The 15,428-nt window shown below is 59.7% G+C and overlaps 2 protein-coding genes across 2 annotated transcripts; both read right to left on the reverse strand.

The window, feature by feature from the left end:
- Positions 1 to 7,161: 7,161 nt before the first annotated feature.
- On the reverse strand, positions 7,162 to 11,495 carry LOC121063145 (putative trypsin-6). The gene is made up of 5 exons (XM_040543481.1): positions 11,438 to 11,495; positions 10,631 to 10,784; positions 8,397 to 8,662; positions 7,885 to 8,021; positions 7,162 to 7,314 (listed from the first exon to the last, which is right to left on the reverse strand). Exons 1-5 carry the CDS (start codon positions 11,493 to 11,495, stop codon positions 7,162 to 7,164), a joined length of 768 nt encoding a protein of 255 aa, XP_040399415.1.
- A 2,515-nt stretch (positions 11,496 to 14,010) lies between these two features.
- Positions 14,011 to 15,196, reverse strand: LOC121063146 (anionic trypsin-2-like; the record flags this gene model as incomplete). The annotated part of the gene is made up of 2 exons (XM_040543482.1): positions 14,011 to 14,166; positions 15,060 to 15,196. Coding segments are annotated over 2 exons (293 nt in total), but the record flags the coding sequence as incomplete, so codon positions are not given.
- Positions 15,197 to 15,428: the final 232 nt, after the last annotated feature.

Raw genomic sequence — 15,428 nt, forward strand, 5'->3', positions numbered from 1 at the left:
CAGCGCACGGGCTCGTAGATGTACACCTGCCACGGCTGCGAGTAGGGGACGCACGGGTACCCCCCGATGATCCGGTCCTCGTCCTGCACCGCCCGCGGCCGCGGGGCGCACGCCTGCGCCTGGCCCCCGGGGCACGGGGAGCTGGCGGGGTCCCCTCCCTCGGCTCCTGCTGCTGGGGACACGGGGGGCGGTGTGGGTGGCCCCTTCCCGTGTCCCATAGGGATGCGGGGCACCAATAGTGTCCCATAAGGGACACGGGGACAGCGTGCGTGGCCCCTTCTCGTGTCCCATAGGGACGTGGGGTACCAAAAATGTCCCCTTCTCTTGTCCCGTAGGAATGTGGGACACCAAAAGTGTCCCATAGGGACACAGGGATGGCGTGGGTGGCCTCTCCTCGTGTCCCTTAGGGATGTGGGGTACCAAAAGTGTCCCCTCCCCATGTCCGATAGGGATGTGGGACACCAAAACTGTCCCATAGGGACACGGGGACAGCGTGGGTGTCCCCTTCCCGTGTGCCCTAGGGACGTGGGATGCCGAAAATGTCCCATAGGGACACGGGGACGGCATGGGTGGCCCCTTCCCGTGTGCCCTAGGGATGTGGGACCCCAAAAGTGTCCCCTCCTCATGTCCTATAGGGACGTGGGGCACCAAAAGTGTCCCCTCCCCATGTCCCATAGGGAAGTGGGGCACCAAAAGTGTCCCATAAGGGACGTGGGGACAGGGTGGGTGGCCCCTTCCTGTGTCCTGTGGGGACGTGGGGCACCAAAACTGTCCCCTTCCTATGTCCCATAGGGATTTGGGATGACAAAAATGTCCCCTTCCCCATGTCCCCTCGGGATGTCAGGTACCAAAAGTGTCTCCTCCCCATGTCCTATAGGGATGTGGGGCACCAAAAGTGTCCCACAGGGACATGGCGACGGTGTGGGTGGCCCCTTCCCGTGTCCCCTAGGGACGTGGGATGCCAAAAATGTCCCCTCCCCATGTCCTACAGGGACGTGGAACACCAAAACTGTCCCACAGGGACACGGGAACAGCGTGGGTGTCCCCTTCCGGTGTCCCCTAGGGATGTGGGATGCCAAAAATGTCCCATAGGGACACAGGGACGGCATGGGTGGCCCCTTCCCGTGTCCCCTAGGGACATGGGATGCCAAAACTGTCCCCTCCCCGTGTCCTACAGGGACGTGGGCACCATGGGTGGCTTCTTCCCGTGTCCCCTAGGGACATGGGTTACCATGGGTGGCCCCTTCCTGTGTCCTATAGGGACGTGGGACTCCAAAACTGTCCCACAGGGGCATGGGGACGGCGTGGGTGGCCCCTTCCCGTGTCCCATAGGGACGTGGGGCACCAAAAGTGTCCCCATCCCGTCTTCATCCCATGGGGACGCCGTGGGGGCGGGGGCCCCACATACCCGCGAGCAGCAGCAGGAGGAGCACCGTGATGGGCAGCAGCTCCGTGGCCCTGGGGAGACGTGGAGGAGGTCAGGGGACGCCCCGGCTGCCCCTCCAACCGTCCTCCTTCCCTCCTCCTCCTCCTCCTCCTCCTCCTCCTCCTCCTCCTTCTCCTCCTCCTCCTCCTCCTCCTCCTCCCTCTCTCCTCCTCCTCCTCCTCCTCCCTCCTTTCTCCCTCCTTCCCTCCCCTCCTCCTCCTTCCATCCTCCTCCTATCCTCCCTCCATCTCTCCTTCCATCCTCCGTCCACCCCCCATCCATCTCTCCAGCCATCCTTCCTTTCATCTCTCCATCTCTCCTCCATGCACCCCTCTCTCCATCCCTCCATCCCTCTCTCCATTCCTCCACCCCCTCTCCGTCCACCCTCCACTCATCCCCTGTCCACCCCTCTCTCCATCCCTCCATCCAACTCTCCATCCCTCTTTCAGTCCCCTTCCATCTTCCCTCCACCCCTCCCTCCATCTTCTCCTTCCATCTTCCATTCCCCCATCTCTCCACCCATCCTGCATCCATCCCTCTCTCCATCCCTTCTCCATCCCTCTGTCCCTCTCTCCATCCCTTCTCCATCCCTCTGTCCCTCTCTCCATCCCTTCTCCGCCCCTTTGTCCCTCTCCCCATCCCTCCGTCCCTCTCTCGACCCCTCCATTCCTCCTCCACCTCTCTGTCCCTCTCTCCACCCCTCCATCCCTCTCCCTACCCCTCTGCCCATCCCTCCAGCCCTCTCTCCATCTCTCCATCCCTCCTCCACCCCTCTCTTCATCCCTCTCTCCATCCCTCTGTCCCTCTCTCCACCCCTCCATCCCTCCATCCCTCTCTCTACCCCCTCTCCATCCCTCCTCCATCCCCCCTCCATCCCTCTCTCTACCCTTCTGCCCATCCCTCCACCCCTCTCTCCATCCCTCTGTCCCTCTCTCCACCCCTTCCAGCATGTCCCCCCCGCCACTTGCCGTCCCCCCGCGTGTTGCTGCGTGCCCCCCACCTCATGTCACCGCGTGTCGCCATGTGTCGGGGCGTGTCGCCGCGTGTCGCCGCGTCGGCCCCGCGTGTCCGTGTCCGTGCGGGTCCGTGCCCGCTTTTGGTGGGGGCGGGGCGGTGTGGCCCCGTTTTGTGCCTGGCTGGGAGGGGCCAGGACCGCCCCACCCCGGGGTGCCTGGGGCCAGGGAGGGATGGGATGGGATGGGATGGAGGATGGGTGGAGGATGGATGGAGGATGGAGGATGGGGTGGAGGGTAGAAGATGGATGGAGGATGGAGGATGGGATGGAGTTGATGGGATGGGATGGGGTGGGGTGGGATGGGATGGGATGGGATGGGATGATGGGATGGGATGGGATGGAGATGATGGATTGGGATGGGATGGAGATGATGGAAGGGATGGGCTGAAGATGGATGGGATGGGATGGGATGGGATGGGATGGGATGGGATGGGATGGGATGGGTGGAGGATGGATGGAGGATGGAGGATGGGATGGAGTTGATGGGATGGGGTGGGATGGGATGGGATGGGATGGGGCTGATGGGGTGGGATGGAGGATGAGTGGAGGATGGAGGACAGGTGAAAGGTGGAGGATGGAATGGGTGGAGGATGGGATGGGATGGAGATGATGGAATGGGATGGGCTGGAGATGATGGGAGGGGATGGGATGGGATGGGGATGGGATGGGATGGGATGATGGGATGGGATGGGATGGGATGGAGATGATGGATTGGGATGGGATGGAGATGATGGATTGGGATGGGATGGAGATGGATGGGATGGGATGGGCTGAAGATGGATGGGATGGGATGGGATGGAGATGATGGGATGGGATGGGATGGGATGGAGATGATGGGATGGGATGGGATGAAGAAGATAGGATGTGATAGAGGATGGGATGTAATGGAGGATGGAGGATGGAGGATGGGAATGGATGGAGGTTAGAGGATGGGATGCAATGGAGGATGGGGTTAGGATGGAGATGATGGGATGAGATGGGTGGAGGATGGAGGATGGTATGGAAGATGGTGGCGGATAGGATCGGATGGAGATGATGGGATGAGATGGAGGGTGGAGGATGGGATAAATGGAGGATGGAGGAGGGATGAGATGGGGATGATGGGATAGGATAGGATGGGTGGAGGATGGGAACAGATGGAGGATGGATGATGGAGGATTTGATGGGTTAGGATGGGATGGAGATAATGGGATAGGATGGGATGGAGCACGAATGGAGGATGGAGGATGGGATGGGATGGGATGGGATGGGATGGGATGGGGTGCGATGGGATGGGGTGGGATGGGATGGGATAAGATGGAGGGATGGGATGGAAGAAGGATGTAGGGTCAAGATGGAGGATGAAATGGAAGGATGAGGTGGAGGATGAAAGGCGGGATGGGATGGAGGATGAATGGAAGGATGCGATGGAGGGAAGGGATGGAGGATGCAATAGAGGGAGGATGGAGGGATGAAGTGGAGGAGAGAGGAGATGGAGGATGGAAGGAGGGAAGGGATGGAGGATGAATGGAGGGAGGATGGAGGAAGGAAGGAGAGGGGGAAGGAGGAAGGGATGGGTGGAAAGAGTCAACGGCTCATGGAGGACTCAGCAGAAGGAGGGAGGCGATCATGCAATGGGGGACAGAGTGAAGGATGCTGGGATGTAGCCAGGGATGGAACTAGGTGGCCCCCATGGCACCCCAACTCCTCCAAGAGGACCCAGATGACCCCATGGCACCCCAGATTCTCCTTGGGGACCCAACCCCCAGATGCCCCCTGTGCCACCCCGCAAGCTCCCTGGCAGCAATGTAGCCATGGGAACCCACACTCCCACTCTCCCAGTTGCACCCAGTCTCCTCCTCCCAGTTAAACTGGATGGGGTGGTGGCGGTGGGAGACGCCGGGTGCCCTGCCCACGCCCAGGGCGGAGTGCGGCACCCGCAGGTGCCAGGACGCCCGGGCGCCCTCCCAGGGCTCAGCCTGGTTCCTCCGCCTGACCCAGCATGCGGCGGCCACAGCCTCCCATTCCCCCAGCCTCCCTTCCCCTCCGGCCTCGTTATCTGCCCTAATTACCCCGCCGACGCGGGCAGCGACGCACCCCGTGACTCACGGCCCTGCCTTCACGCTGACTAGGCCGGAGCGCCCCGACGCCTCGCGGGGTGCTCAGGGATCGGGCCCAGGGCAAGGCTGGGGGGACCCCGACACGGCTGGGCCTCCCTTCCCCTTGATTTTGCCCAATTTTGCATGTTTTGCCCAATTTGGAGCGCTTTGGCTCAGTTTTGCCTGACTTTTGCCCATTTCTGCTTAATCTAAGCCCTCTTTTGAACAATTTCACTAATCTTCGCTCAGATCTGTCCAATTTCAATCACTTTTCCACTTGCTTTTGCTTGACTTTTGCTCATTTTTCATGATTTTGCCCTTTTATGCCTGATTTCACCCACTTTTCGTCTTGCCTTTGCCTAATTTCCCCCCTTTGGTTTAATTTGGTTCACTTTTACCCAATTTCTCTCATCTTTGCCCAGTCCTACCTAGTTTAACCCACTTTTCTGCCTGCTTTTGCTCACTTCTGCCTTTGGCTCTTCTTAGCCCATTTTACCCATTTCTGTCCAACTTTGGCCCACTTTGACTCAATTTTGCCCATTTTTGCTAGAATTACCCACTTCTATCCAATTTCACCAGTCATTGCCCAATTTTGCCCACCGTTGCCCACTTTTGCCCAATTTACCTTACTCTTGCCTCATTTAGCCTACATTTACCCAATTTCCCCCACATTTTCCTATTTCCCCCAATTTGCCCCCTTTTCCCCAAGTTTCCCCCTTTTCCCCACTTTCACCCACACTTCCCCACCTCTTCCCCCCTGCTTCCTTCCGATTTAACCCTCTTTTTTCCCCAATTTTCATCGCATTCACACTCTTGCCCTTCCCCTTGGGCTTCATTTTACTTGCCTTCCCCTCATTTTTTACCCATTTTGCCCCAAAATTGAGCTCTGTTTCCCCTGGAGGAACGTGAATGCGGCCATGGAGCTACAAGGGTTTTATTGGGGGGAGGTGGGCCTGGGCTGGACGTTCTGGGGGGGCGTGGTGGGGTTGGTCCATCTGCGATGTCATTCCATCCGTGGTGATGTCCCTCCATCCGTGATGTCCCTCCATCCGTGATGTCACTCCATCCATGGTGATGTGTCCATCCATCCGTGGCGGGTTTGGTCCATCCATGTTGATGTTCGTCCATCCACAGAGATGTTGGGCCATCCATGATGTCACTCCATCCACGGTGATGTCACGCCATCCATGGTGACATCACGCCATCCATGATGTTGGTCCATTCATGGTGATGTTGGTCTATTTTTCATGATGTCCATCCATCCATGGGGATGTCGGTCCCTTCACAGTGAGGTCACTCCATCTGTGATGTCACTCCATCCATGGTGATGTCACTCCATCCATGGTGGTCAGTCCATCCATGGAGATGTTGGTCCATCCATGATGTCACTCCGTCCATGGTGATGTCACACCATCCATGGTGACATCACACCATCCATGATGTCACACCATCCATGGTGATGTTGGTACGTCCATGGTGATGTCCATCCATCCATGCAGATCTCAGTCCGTCCATGATGATGTCTGTCCATACATGGAGATGTCGGTCCATCCATGACATCAGTCCATCCATGGTGATGTCACACCATCCACGGTGATATCACTCCATCCCTGCTGATGTCACTCCACCCATGATGTCACTCCACCCATGCTGATGTCGGTCCATCCATGGTGGGACCTATGGTGGGGGTCAGATCCATGGTGGGCTCAGTTGGGTATGATGGGATCGGTTATCTGTGGTGGGATCACTCCAAGCATCATGAGCTCGGTCCTTCCATGGTGGGGTTGGTCCATCTGTGGTAGGTTCAAGCCAAGCATGACGGGGGAAGTCCATGCGTGGTGGGATCTGTGGTGTGCTTGGAGTGTCCACGGTGAGATCAATCAGACATGGTGGAGAACATGGTAGAGCCAACCTGCCTGTGATGGGGTCAGCCTGGTGGAGAGGTCCATGGTGGGGGCAACCCAACCACGGTGGGTTCTGTGGTGGGGCCGGTCAGAAGATGGCGGCATTCATTGGTCTTCGATGGGGTCAACCCAACCATGACGGAGTCCGTGATGGGGTGAGACCATGGTGAGCTTCATTGGTCCTTGATGGGATCAGCCCAACCATGATGGGGTGAGACCATGATGGGGTTTGGTCCTTTATGGGGTAAAGTCCAAGATGGGTTTCATCGGTTCTTGATGGGATGGATCAACCCAACTATGATGGGCTGAGCCCATCATGAGGTAAGACCATGATGGGGTTTGTTGGTTCTTGGTGGGATCAACTGAACTATGATGGGGTGAGACCATGGTGGGGTTTGGTCCTTGATGGGGTCAACCCAACCATGGTGGAGTCCATGATGAGGTAAGACCATGATGGGGTTCATTGGTCCTTGATGGGATCGACCCAGCCAAGCTGGGGTGCATTTTGGGGGGGGGTCAATCCACCCACGACGGTGTTGGTGGGTCTGCCGTGGTGTTGATCCTTTCTCAGTGGCTTCAGCCTGTCCATGGTGGGCTCAAGTGCTCCCCGTTGGGATCCACGGTGGGGTCGGTTTGTCTGTGGTGGGGTTGGTGGGTCCGTGGTGGGGTCAGTGGGTCCGTGATGGGATTGGAGGGTCTGTGATGGGTTTGGTGGGTCCGTGGTGGGACCAGGAGACCTCAGTCCTCCGCCATGGTCTCCCTGATCCAGTCGAGGTAGTTGTAGACCCGGCTGTAGACCCCTGGCCTCCCCGCCTGCCCGCAGGGGTGGTCGCCCCAGGAGACGATGCCTTGCAGCACCCCGTTGCATATGAGGGGTCCCCCCGAGTCACCCTGGGGACAAAAGGGGCCGTGACGGGACCTGGGCCACAGCCCCTGGACAGGGGGGACACCTGGCCACCGGGGGGGACAACTGGTCTTGGAGCCAACGGTGTGGGTCCAACCAAAGCGAGGTGGACCCACAAAGACGTGGCTGTGGGGCAGGAGGTGGTTGTGGAGCATGGGGGCACGGTGGTGGCCCCACAGAGACGTGGTTGTGGGGCAGGACGTGGCCATGGGGTGTCGGGACATGGTGGTGGTTTGAAGACCATGGGACCAAAGGGGCTTGGGTATGGGGTTGTGGCAAGGGGACACGGGGACATCTCAAAGCCCAGGGGACAACAGGGACCAGAGGGACGTGGCTGTGGGACACGGGGACATGGTGGTGGGACAGCTCCATCCCAAAGCCCAGGGGACAACGGGGACAAGAGGGACGTGGCTGTAGGGCATGGGGACACGGTTATGGGACATGGGGATGTGGTGATGGGACATGGAGATGTGGCTGTAGGACAAGGAGAGGTGGCTGTAGGACATGAGGACATGGGCAGGTCCACACGGCCAGGGGACGCAGGTGACCAGACGCACCTGGCAGGAGTCCTTGCCCCCCGCGGCCACACCGGCGCACAGCATGTCCTCGGTGACTTTGCTGCCGTAGATCTCCTGGCACCGGCTGTCACTCACCACGGTGACGTTCACGCACTGGGGGGTGTCAGGGTAGGTCACTGGGCAGGAGGGGGACACACGTGTCCAACCAGGCCTGGGCTGCGTTCCCTGGACACCTGGGTCCCTTCTCTGCAGAGATGCCTCCACCCAACCCAACCTAACCCAACGCTGGTTGAGATGTCCATCCCATGGACACCTGGGTCCCCACCCAACCCTGGACACCTGGGTCCCTTCCTTCCAGAGACATCCCAACCCAACCCAACCCAGCCAAACCCAACCCAAACCAATGCTGGTGGAGAAGTCCATCCCATGGACACCTGGGTCCCCACCCAACCCTGGACACCTGGGTCCCTTCCTTCCAGACACACCCCCAACCCAACCCAACCCAACACTGGTTGAGATGCCCATCCCATGGACACCTGGGTGCTCCCTACCCTCAGGGCTGGTGGTGGTCCCCCAGCCCATGACGGTGCAGTTGGTGCCGGGGGCCGGGGGGGCGCTGGGCAGGGCCAGGGGCTGGACGTAGCACGTGATGGTCAGGGCGGGCTGAATGCGCAGCAGCATGAGGTCGTCGGCGTAGCTGCCGTCCCCCTCCTGGTCGCTGAAGCCAGGGTGGACCACCACCTTCGTGGCCACTGCGTACTGCTCCTGTCCCGTCAGGGTCTCCAAGCTGTGGGACCCTGCCCGCACCTGGATGTGGCTTGGGGACAAGGGGACACATGAGGGACGTGGCCTCGGGGATGTGGGATGGCATGGCTGGAGGCGTGGGGGAGGTGGCCATGGAGGGACGTGGTCATGGGGAATGTGGTTATGGAGGGATGTGAACATGGGGGAATATGGTCGTGGAGGGATATGGACACGGGGGATGTGGTCGCGGGGGATGTGGTCATGGAGGGACATGGTTGTGGAAGGACGTGGACATGGAGGGACGTGGTTATGGAAGGACATAGAGGGACGTGATCATGGACGTGGTCATGGGGGACATGGTTATGAAGGGATGTGGACATGGGGGACATGGTCATGGGGAATGTGGTCATGGAGGGACGTGGTTATGGAAGGACGTGGACATGGAGGTATGTGGTTATGGAAAGACATGGTCATGGGGGGTACACGGACACGGAGGGACGTGGTCATGGGGGAATATGGACATGGGCATGGGAGGACGTGGACATGGGCATGGGGGGATGTGGACACTGAGGGACGTGGACATGCAGGGATGTGGTCATGGAGGGACATGGACATGGAGGGACGTGATCATGGGGGATGTGGTCGTGGAGGGACACGGGCATGGAAGGACATGGACGTGGGGGACATGGTCAGGGAGGGATGTGGATGTGGGGGACGTGGCCATGAAGAGATGGAGATGGGAGGGATGGGGACATGGGTGACGTGGACATGGAGGGACATAGTCATGGGGACCTGGTTATGGGGAACATGGTTATGGAGGGACGTGGACATGGGCAACGTGGACATGGAGAACTGGAGATGGCAGGGATGGGGACATGGTCACGGAGGGACGTGGTTATGGAGGGATGTGGTCATGGAGGGACGTGGTCACGGGGGATGTGGTCATGGGGGGACATGGTCATGGCAGGATGTGGACATGGGAGAATGTGGACATGGAGATGGGAGGGATGGGGACATGGAGGATGTGGTCATGGAGGGACATGGTCATGGAGAGACGTGGACATGGGGACATGGTCATGGAGGGACATGGACATGGAAGGACATGGACATGGGGGACACCAACATGGAGGGACGTGGTCATGGAGGACGTGGTCATGGAGGGACATGGACATCGGGGGACATGGACATGGGAGGACGTGGACATGGGGGACACCAACATGGAGAGACGTGGCCATGGAGACACGGAGACAGAAGGGATGGGGACGTGCGGGGCAGGGCGCAGGTCGTGATGATCCAGTTCTCTTCCCAGTTCCCCTCCCAGTACTTCTTGGTTCCCCTCCCGGTTCCTCCCAGTGCTTCCCAGTTCCTCCCAGTGCTTCCCAGTTCCCCTCCCAGCGCTTCCCAGAACTGCCTGGCAGTGGGCAGCCATGAACATGCACTGGGTGCTGAGTAGGGCTACCAGTGCCTCCCAGTGCCACCCAGCACTCCCAGTTCCCCTCCCAGTTCTCTCCAGTGCCCCTCCCAGTGCCTCTCAGTGTCCCCAGTTCCCATTCCAGTGTCTCCCAGTAGCCCCCAGCCCCCCTCCCAGTGATCCTGGTACCCTGCAGTAGCCCCAGTCCCCCTCCTCGTGCCTCCCAGTGCCCCCAGTGCCCCTCCTCACGCCTCCCAGTAGCAAATAGTCCCCCCAGTTACTCTCCCAGTGGCTCCCAATGCTTCCCACTAGCCCCCAGTCCCCCTCCCAGTACCACCAGTCCCCGTCCATTGCTTTCCGGTAGCCTCCAGTGCCTCTCAGTAACTCCCAGTCCCCCCACCAGTTCCCCCAGTCCATCTACCTGTGCCTCCCAATGCCTCCAGTAGACCCCAGTCCCCCACCAGTACCCCCCAGTAGCCCCCAGAGTCCATTCCAGTGCCACCCAGTGCCCCCCAGCGCCCCTCCCGGTGCCTCCTAGTGCCTCCCAGTCTCCCCCAGCCCTCCCCCAGTGCCCCTCCCAGTGCCTCCAGTCCCCCCCAGCGCCCCTCCCAGTGCCTCCCAGTGCCCCACCTGGTCAGGCAGTGGGCGGCCGTGAGCACCCACTCGGTGCTGAGCAGGGCCCCCCCGCACTGGTGCTGGTCGAAGTAGAAGAGCAAGACGAGGCCGGGGTGGGCCCGGGGGGGACACTCGCTGCCCCCCAGGATCCGCTCGTCCCGAGGCCGAGCTGGCACCACCCACGTTAAAATGGGGGGGGGACAACACTGGGACGCCCCCCTTTTTTTCTGGAACCCCCCCCCATGTCTCCCCCCCATATCCACCCTTGGGACCCCCCCCTGCACCCCCATTCCCACCATGGGGACCCCCAGAACCCCCCATGTTCCCATCCTTAGCCCCCCCCATCCCCACATTTGGGACCCCCCATCCCCAAATTTGGGACCTCCCCCACCTTGGACCCCCATATCCCCCCTTAGGACCCCCAGGATCCCCCCCATCCCCACCCAGGAGACTCCCAAGACCCCCCCATCCACCCTTAGGACCCCCAGGACCCCCCCATTTCCACCCAGGGGACCCCAAGGACCCCCCCATATACTCCCTTGGGCCCCCCAGGGACCCCCAGGACCCCCCTGTCCCCACCCCAAAGACCCTCTGCACCCCAATACCCAACCGTGGGACACCCAGGACCCCCCATTCCCACCCTGGGGACCCCCAGGACCCCTCATCCCCACCCTGGGGATGCCCCCCCACCCCCATATCCACCCTTAGGACCCCCAGCCCCCCCAATTCCCACCATGGGGACCCCCAGGACCCCTCACCCCCACCCTGGGGACCCCCAAGACCCCCACCGTCCCCATCCTTGGGACCCCCCCAGCCTCTCACCGGGGGCCACCAGCGCCTGGAGGAAGAGGAGGAGGAAGAAGAGGCGAGGAGACGCCATGACGGGGGGGGGGGACGGGGGCTGGGTGCCGGGGGGCTGGGTGCCCCCGGCTATCAAGGCTTTGTGTTAATTATTAACGGGGGCTCATTAGCAGGCCCCCCTCCCCAACCATGTTTGCTTGCTGACGTCCCCAGGCAGGTGCCACATTCACATGGCCCCCCCTTGAAGGGACACGGTGGTGGCTATGGGGCGAGCTGTGGGGCCGAGAAAGGGGGTCCTGGACCCCAAAACCCCCTGCAGCAATGGGGCTGAGCAAGGGGGTCCCAGACCCCTAAGTCCCCTGGATCAATGGGGCTGAGCAAGGGGGTCCCGGAACCCCACGTCCCCTGGATCAGTGGGGCTGAGCTTAGGGGTCCCAGACACCCAAGTCCCCTGGATCAAGGGGGTCCAGACCCCTAAATATCTAATAGGGCCGAGCAAGGGGGTCCCAGACCCCTAAATCCCATGGATTAATAGGGATGACCAAGGGGGTCCCAGACCCTTGGATCCCCTGCAGTGCTCATGGGGTGCAGCAGGGCACCCTGATTTCTTGGGGGGGGGGGGGGTCACGGAGCGGGGGATTGGCGCTTCCCCTCCTCCGGATTTAATCCGGATTAAGCAAATCACCCCCTGACGCAGTGGCTGAGAAACTGCCCGGGGCGGGCAACGAACACACCTTGGGCGTGATGCGGCCGCTGTTGTAATATTATTGCCCCCCGTCATTAACGCTAATTACAGTAATAACGATTTTCCTCACGGCGGGGCCGTAATCACGGGGGAAAACAGCGTGGTGCCGCATGTTATTAGGGGGAATTAACGATTGGCCCCCCTCGGGCGTTCGCACGGGGTGCACCCACACCTGGCGGCGAGGTGGCACCCCCTTGCGCGGGATGGGGTGGTGGGGTCTCGTGGGGGTTCGTGGTCACCTCCCGTCGCCCACCCATGGGGGATTTGGTGGGGTCTACGCATCCGTAGGGGTGTTATGGGGGTGGGGGTGGCGAGACCCTAAATTGGGCAAGGGTGGGGCTGCGGGAGAGCCCGACCAATGGTGTTTCTCCGTTTTGGGGTGGGTGGGAGTTGGGAGGAGCTCAACCAATGACGGTTCTCTGTTTTGAGGTGGGTGGGACTTGAGAAGTTTCCCCTGATTGATGTGGGAGTTGGGGAGAGCCCGGCCAATGGTGTTTCCCCAGTTCAGGGTGGGAGGGACTTGGGGTGAGCCCAACCAATGGCACTTCCCCAATTTGAGGTGGGCGGGGCTTAGGAAGAGCCCACCCAATGGCGTTTCCCCAGTGTGGGGTGGGCGGGACGGATCGTGTGGCTGACGTGGCCCCATCCCCTCTGTGATGTCGAGGGGCTGGGAGCCACGACCCCTCCCCAGATGCCACCAAGACGAGTCCCACCAGCTCGTCCCACCTCGGGCTCACAAGGGAAGTCCCCGTGATGGCCAAACCGTAGAGGTCAGTGCCAACAAAGTCCCCCAGCTGAACCCCCGCACGGACCCAAAGCACCTCCAGATGCCTCCTCCACAAAGAAGGAGACCATTTTCCCTGCCAACAAGTTCCTGGGGGCCACGAACCCCAACGGGGACCTGTGTGCATCATTTTGGGACACCCAGATTTGGGGAAAAAGGACAATGAAAAAATCTTGAGGGCATGCAAAGATGGGGTGGGATGGAGGAACTTAGGGGGCAACATCACAGCCAAAACAAACCCATGGCCACCAGCCTCAGAAGGACCCAGCAGACATTGGGTTGACCAACCATCATCGTGGGATTGGGTTGGCCATGCATTGTTGGTTGGGTGACCCTCCCGGCCAGTCGGATTGGCCAACTGCCTTAGGTTTGCCAACCTGCTTGGCTGCTGATAGACTCTTGTTGGGTTGGCCAACCATCACTGGGGCCCTTGGGTGCCCCTCATGGGATTGGGTGTCCCCTGCTGCTGCTCCTTGTGCTGTTGGTTCCCACCGGGGTTCTCCTATTGGATAGGAGATTGCTGGATGGCCAGACGTCATCGAATTGGGCAGCCATCATTGGTTAGTTTACCCTTGTTGGGTTGGCCAACTCTGTTTGGGTTGGAGGACTCATCCACCAGCGTCCCATGTCCATGGGGCCATTGCAAGGCCAGGACACATCTTCGTTCTTGTGAGATGATGGGAGAGCACGAGTGTAGGAAACAGGACTCGTCTTCAAATCAAATTAATGTAAAATCGCAAATTTGGGGGATGGTGGGAGGTGTCTGACCTCAAAACAAAGCCATAAATGGAAACCGGACCCGCGGAGGACCCTGGAGGAGAGGCCAGGTCTGGGATTTGTCTTGAGGGGGCAGGTTGAAAGGACGAAATTTCCCACCAAACATCGCAACGCTTTAATTTCTGGTTCCTTCCCATCCACCCTCTCACTGGCTTCACCAGGTGACACCCTGGCTGCACCCACAACCTTGCCACAGCCTCCGTTGTCCCAGCGACCTGCCCCGGCGAGCAGCAGCAGCCTGGAGGTGGCCCTCCGACCTCCCTCGGGCGCTCGGAGGTTGCTGGAGCATCACTGGTTGTCCATCATGGTTTTCTGGATCCACTGGGCATATCTGCAGACCTTGGTGTAGACACCAGGTCTCTTGGGCTGCCCGCATTTCTCCATGCCCCAGGACACGATACCTTGGAGGGTCCCGTTGCAAACCAGAGGTCCCCCGGAGTCACCCTACGGAAAGAGGTGCTGTGAGCCAGCCGTCACCCAACGCTTCTTGGGTTGGCCAACTCCTCATGGCTTGGCCCACCACTCTCAGGCCTCATCCTGTTGGATGACCTCTCATGGTTGGCCAACCATTGTTGGGTTGGCCAACCATTGTTGGGTTGGCCAGACATCACCGGTTTGGCCAAGTGCAGTCGGACCTCCATCTGATTTGACCAACCTTTATTGGGCTGATAAACCATTGGTTCAACCAACCTGTGACATCAGGCTGTCTAATTATCCAGGTGTTCCACCACCGTTGCACCAGGACGCAATGCTTGGAAGATTCTTTAAGCATCACTGGTCAGCCAACCACCACGGTTGCTTGTCCAAATCTCTTTGGGTTGGCCAACCATCGTTGAGTTGGCCAATTATACTTTGGCTAATTACACTACCTTTGGCTAATAACACTTTCTTTGGCTAATAACGCTAGCTTTGGCTAATGACACTTGCTTTGTCTAATGACACTTACTTTGGCCAATTACACTTGTTTTGCCCAATTACACTTGTTTTGTCCAATTATGCTTGATTTGCCCAATTACACTTGTTTTGGCCAATCCTCATTGGGCTGAAGAACTCCATGGCCTGAAGAACTCATTGGGTTGTCCAACCCCCATTGGTTGGGCCGGCACCCAATTGGTTGAACACTTTTTGGCCAACCCTTTTGAAACGTTTTGGCCAACCCTTGTTGGGTCGAGAACATCGCTGGCTTGTCTAACTCATGTTGGCCAACCCTCGTTGGGTTCATGAGCCACCGGGAAGACCACCGACCCCATGGTGATGACCAGGGCACGTGTCCCCTTGGTCCGCCTTGCGGACTGCCCCCCGGTGGCAGCAGTGGAAGGTGGACATCATGGCCGTACCTGGCAGGAATCCCTACCGCCTTGGAGGCTCCCGGCGCATATCATGTTCTCGGTGATGGAGCCGGGGTATAACCGCTTGCACTCAGCCGTCGAGAAGATGGTGACGGTGACGCACTGCAAGACGTCCGGGTAAGAGACTGAGATGGGAAACGGAGGGGAGGGGAGAAAGAAACCAGAGCAATCGACCCGGGAACCGGCAGAAATTTGCCCCCCCGAACTCCCAGCGCCGACTCCCCCGTCCTGGGGAAGAGGGCGTTGAGTCTCCCCCGGGGTCTCACACGAAGGTGGCTTCTCCTGACTGTTTTGGGGTGGAAAATGTGCTGTTTGGGGATGTTTCCACACTTCTGGCTGGAAAGTCACCCATGGAGA

The sequence above is a fragment of the Cygnus olor genome, unplaced genomic scaffold (genome assembly GCF_009769625.2).
Source record: "Cygnus olor isolate bCygOlo1 unplaced genomic scaffold, bCygOlo1.pri.v2 S94, whole genome shotgun sequence".
NCBI lineage: Eukaryota > Metazoa > Chordata > Aves > Anseriformes > Anatidae > Cygnus > Cygnus olor.

Excerpts from the sequence above, each read along its gene's own strand:
- LOC121063145 (XM_040543481.1), bottom strand. The coding sequence starts at position 11,495 with ATGGCGTCTCCTCGCCTCTTCTTCCTCCTCCTCTTCCTCCAGGCGCTG. Across the intron at positions 8,663-10,630 it reads GCCGCCCACTGCCTGACCAG|CCACATCCAGGTGCGGGCAG; the intron begins GTGGGGCACTGG and ends CTTGTCCCCAAG. Across the intron at positions 8,022-8,396 it reads GACCACCACCAGCCCTGAGG|TGACCTACCCTGACACCCCC; the intron begins GTAGGGAGCACC and ends CCTCCTGCCCAG.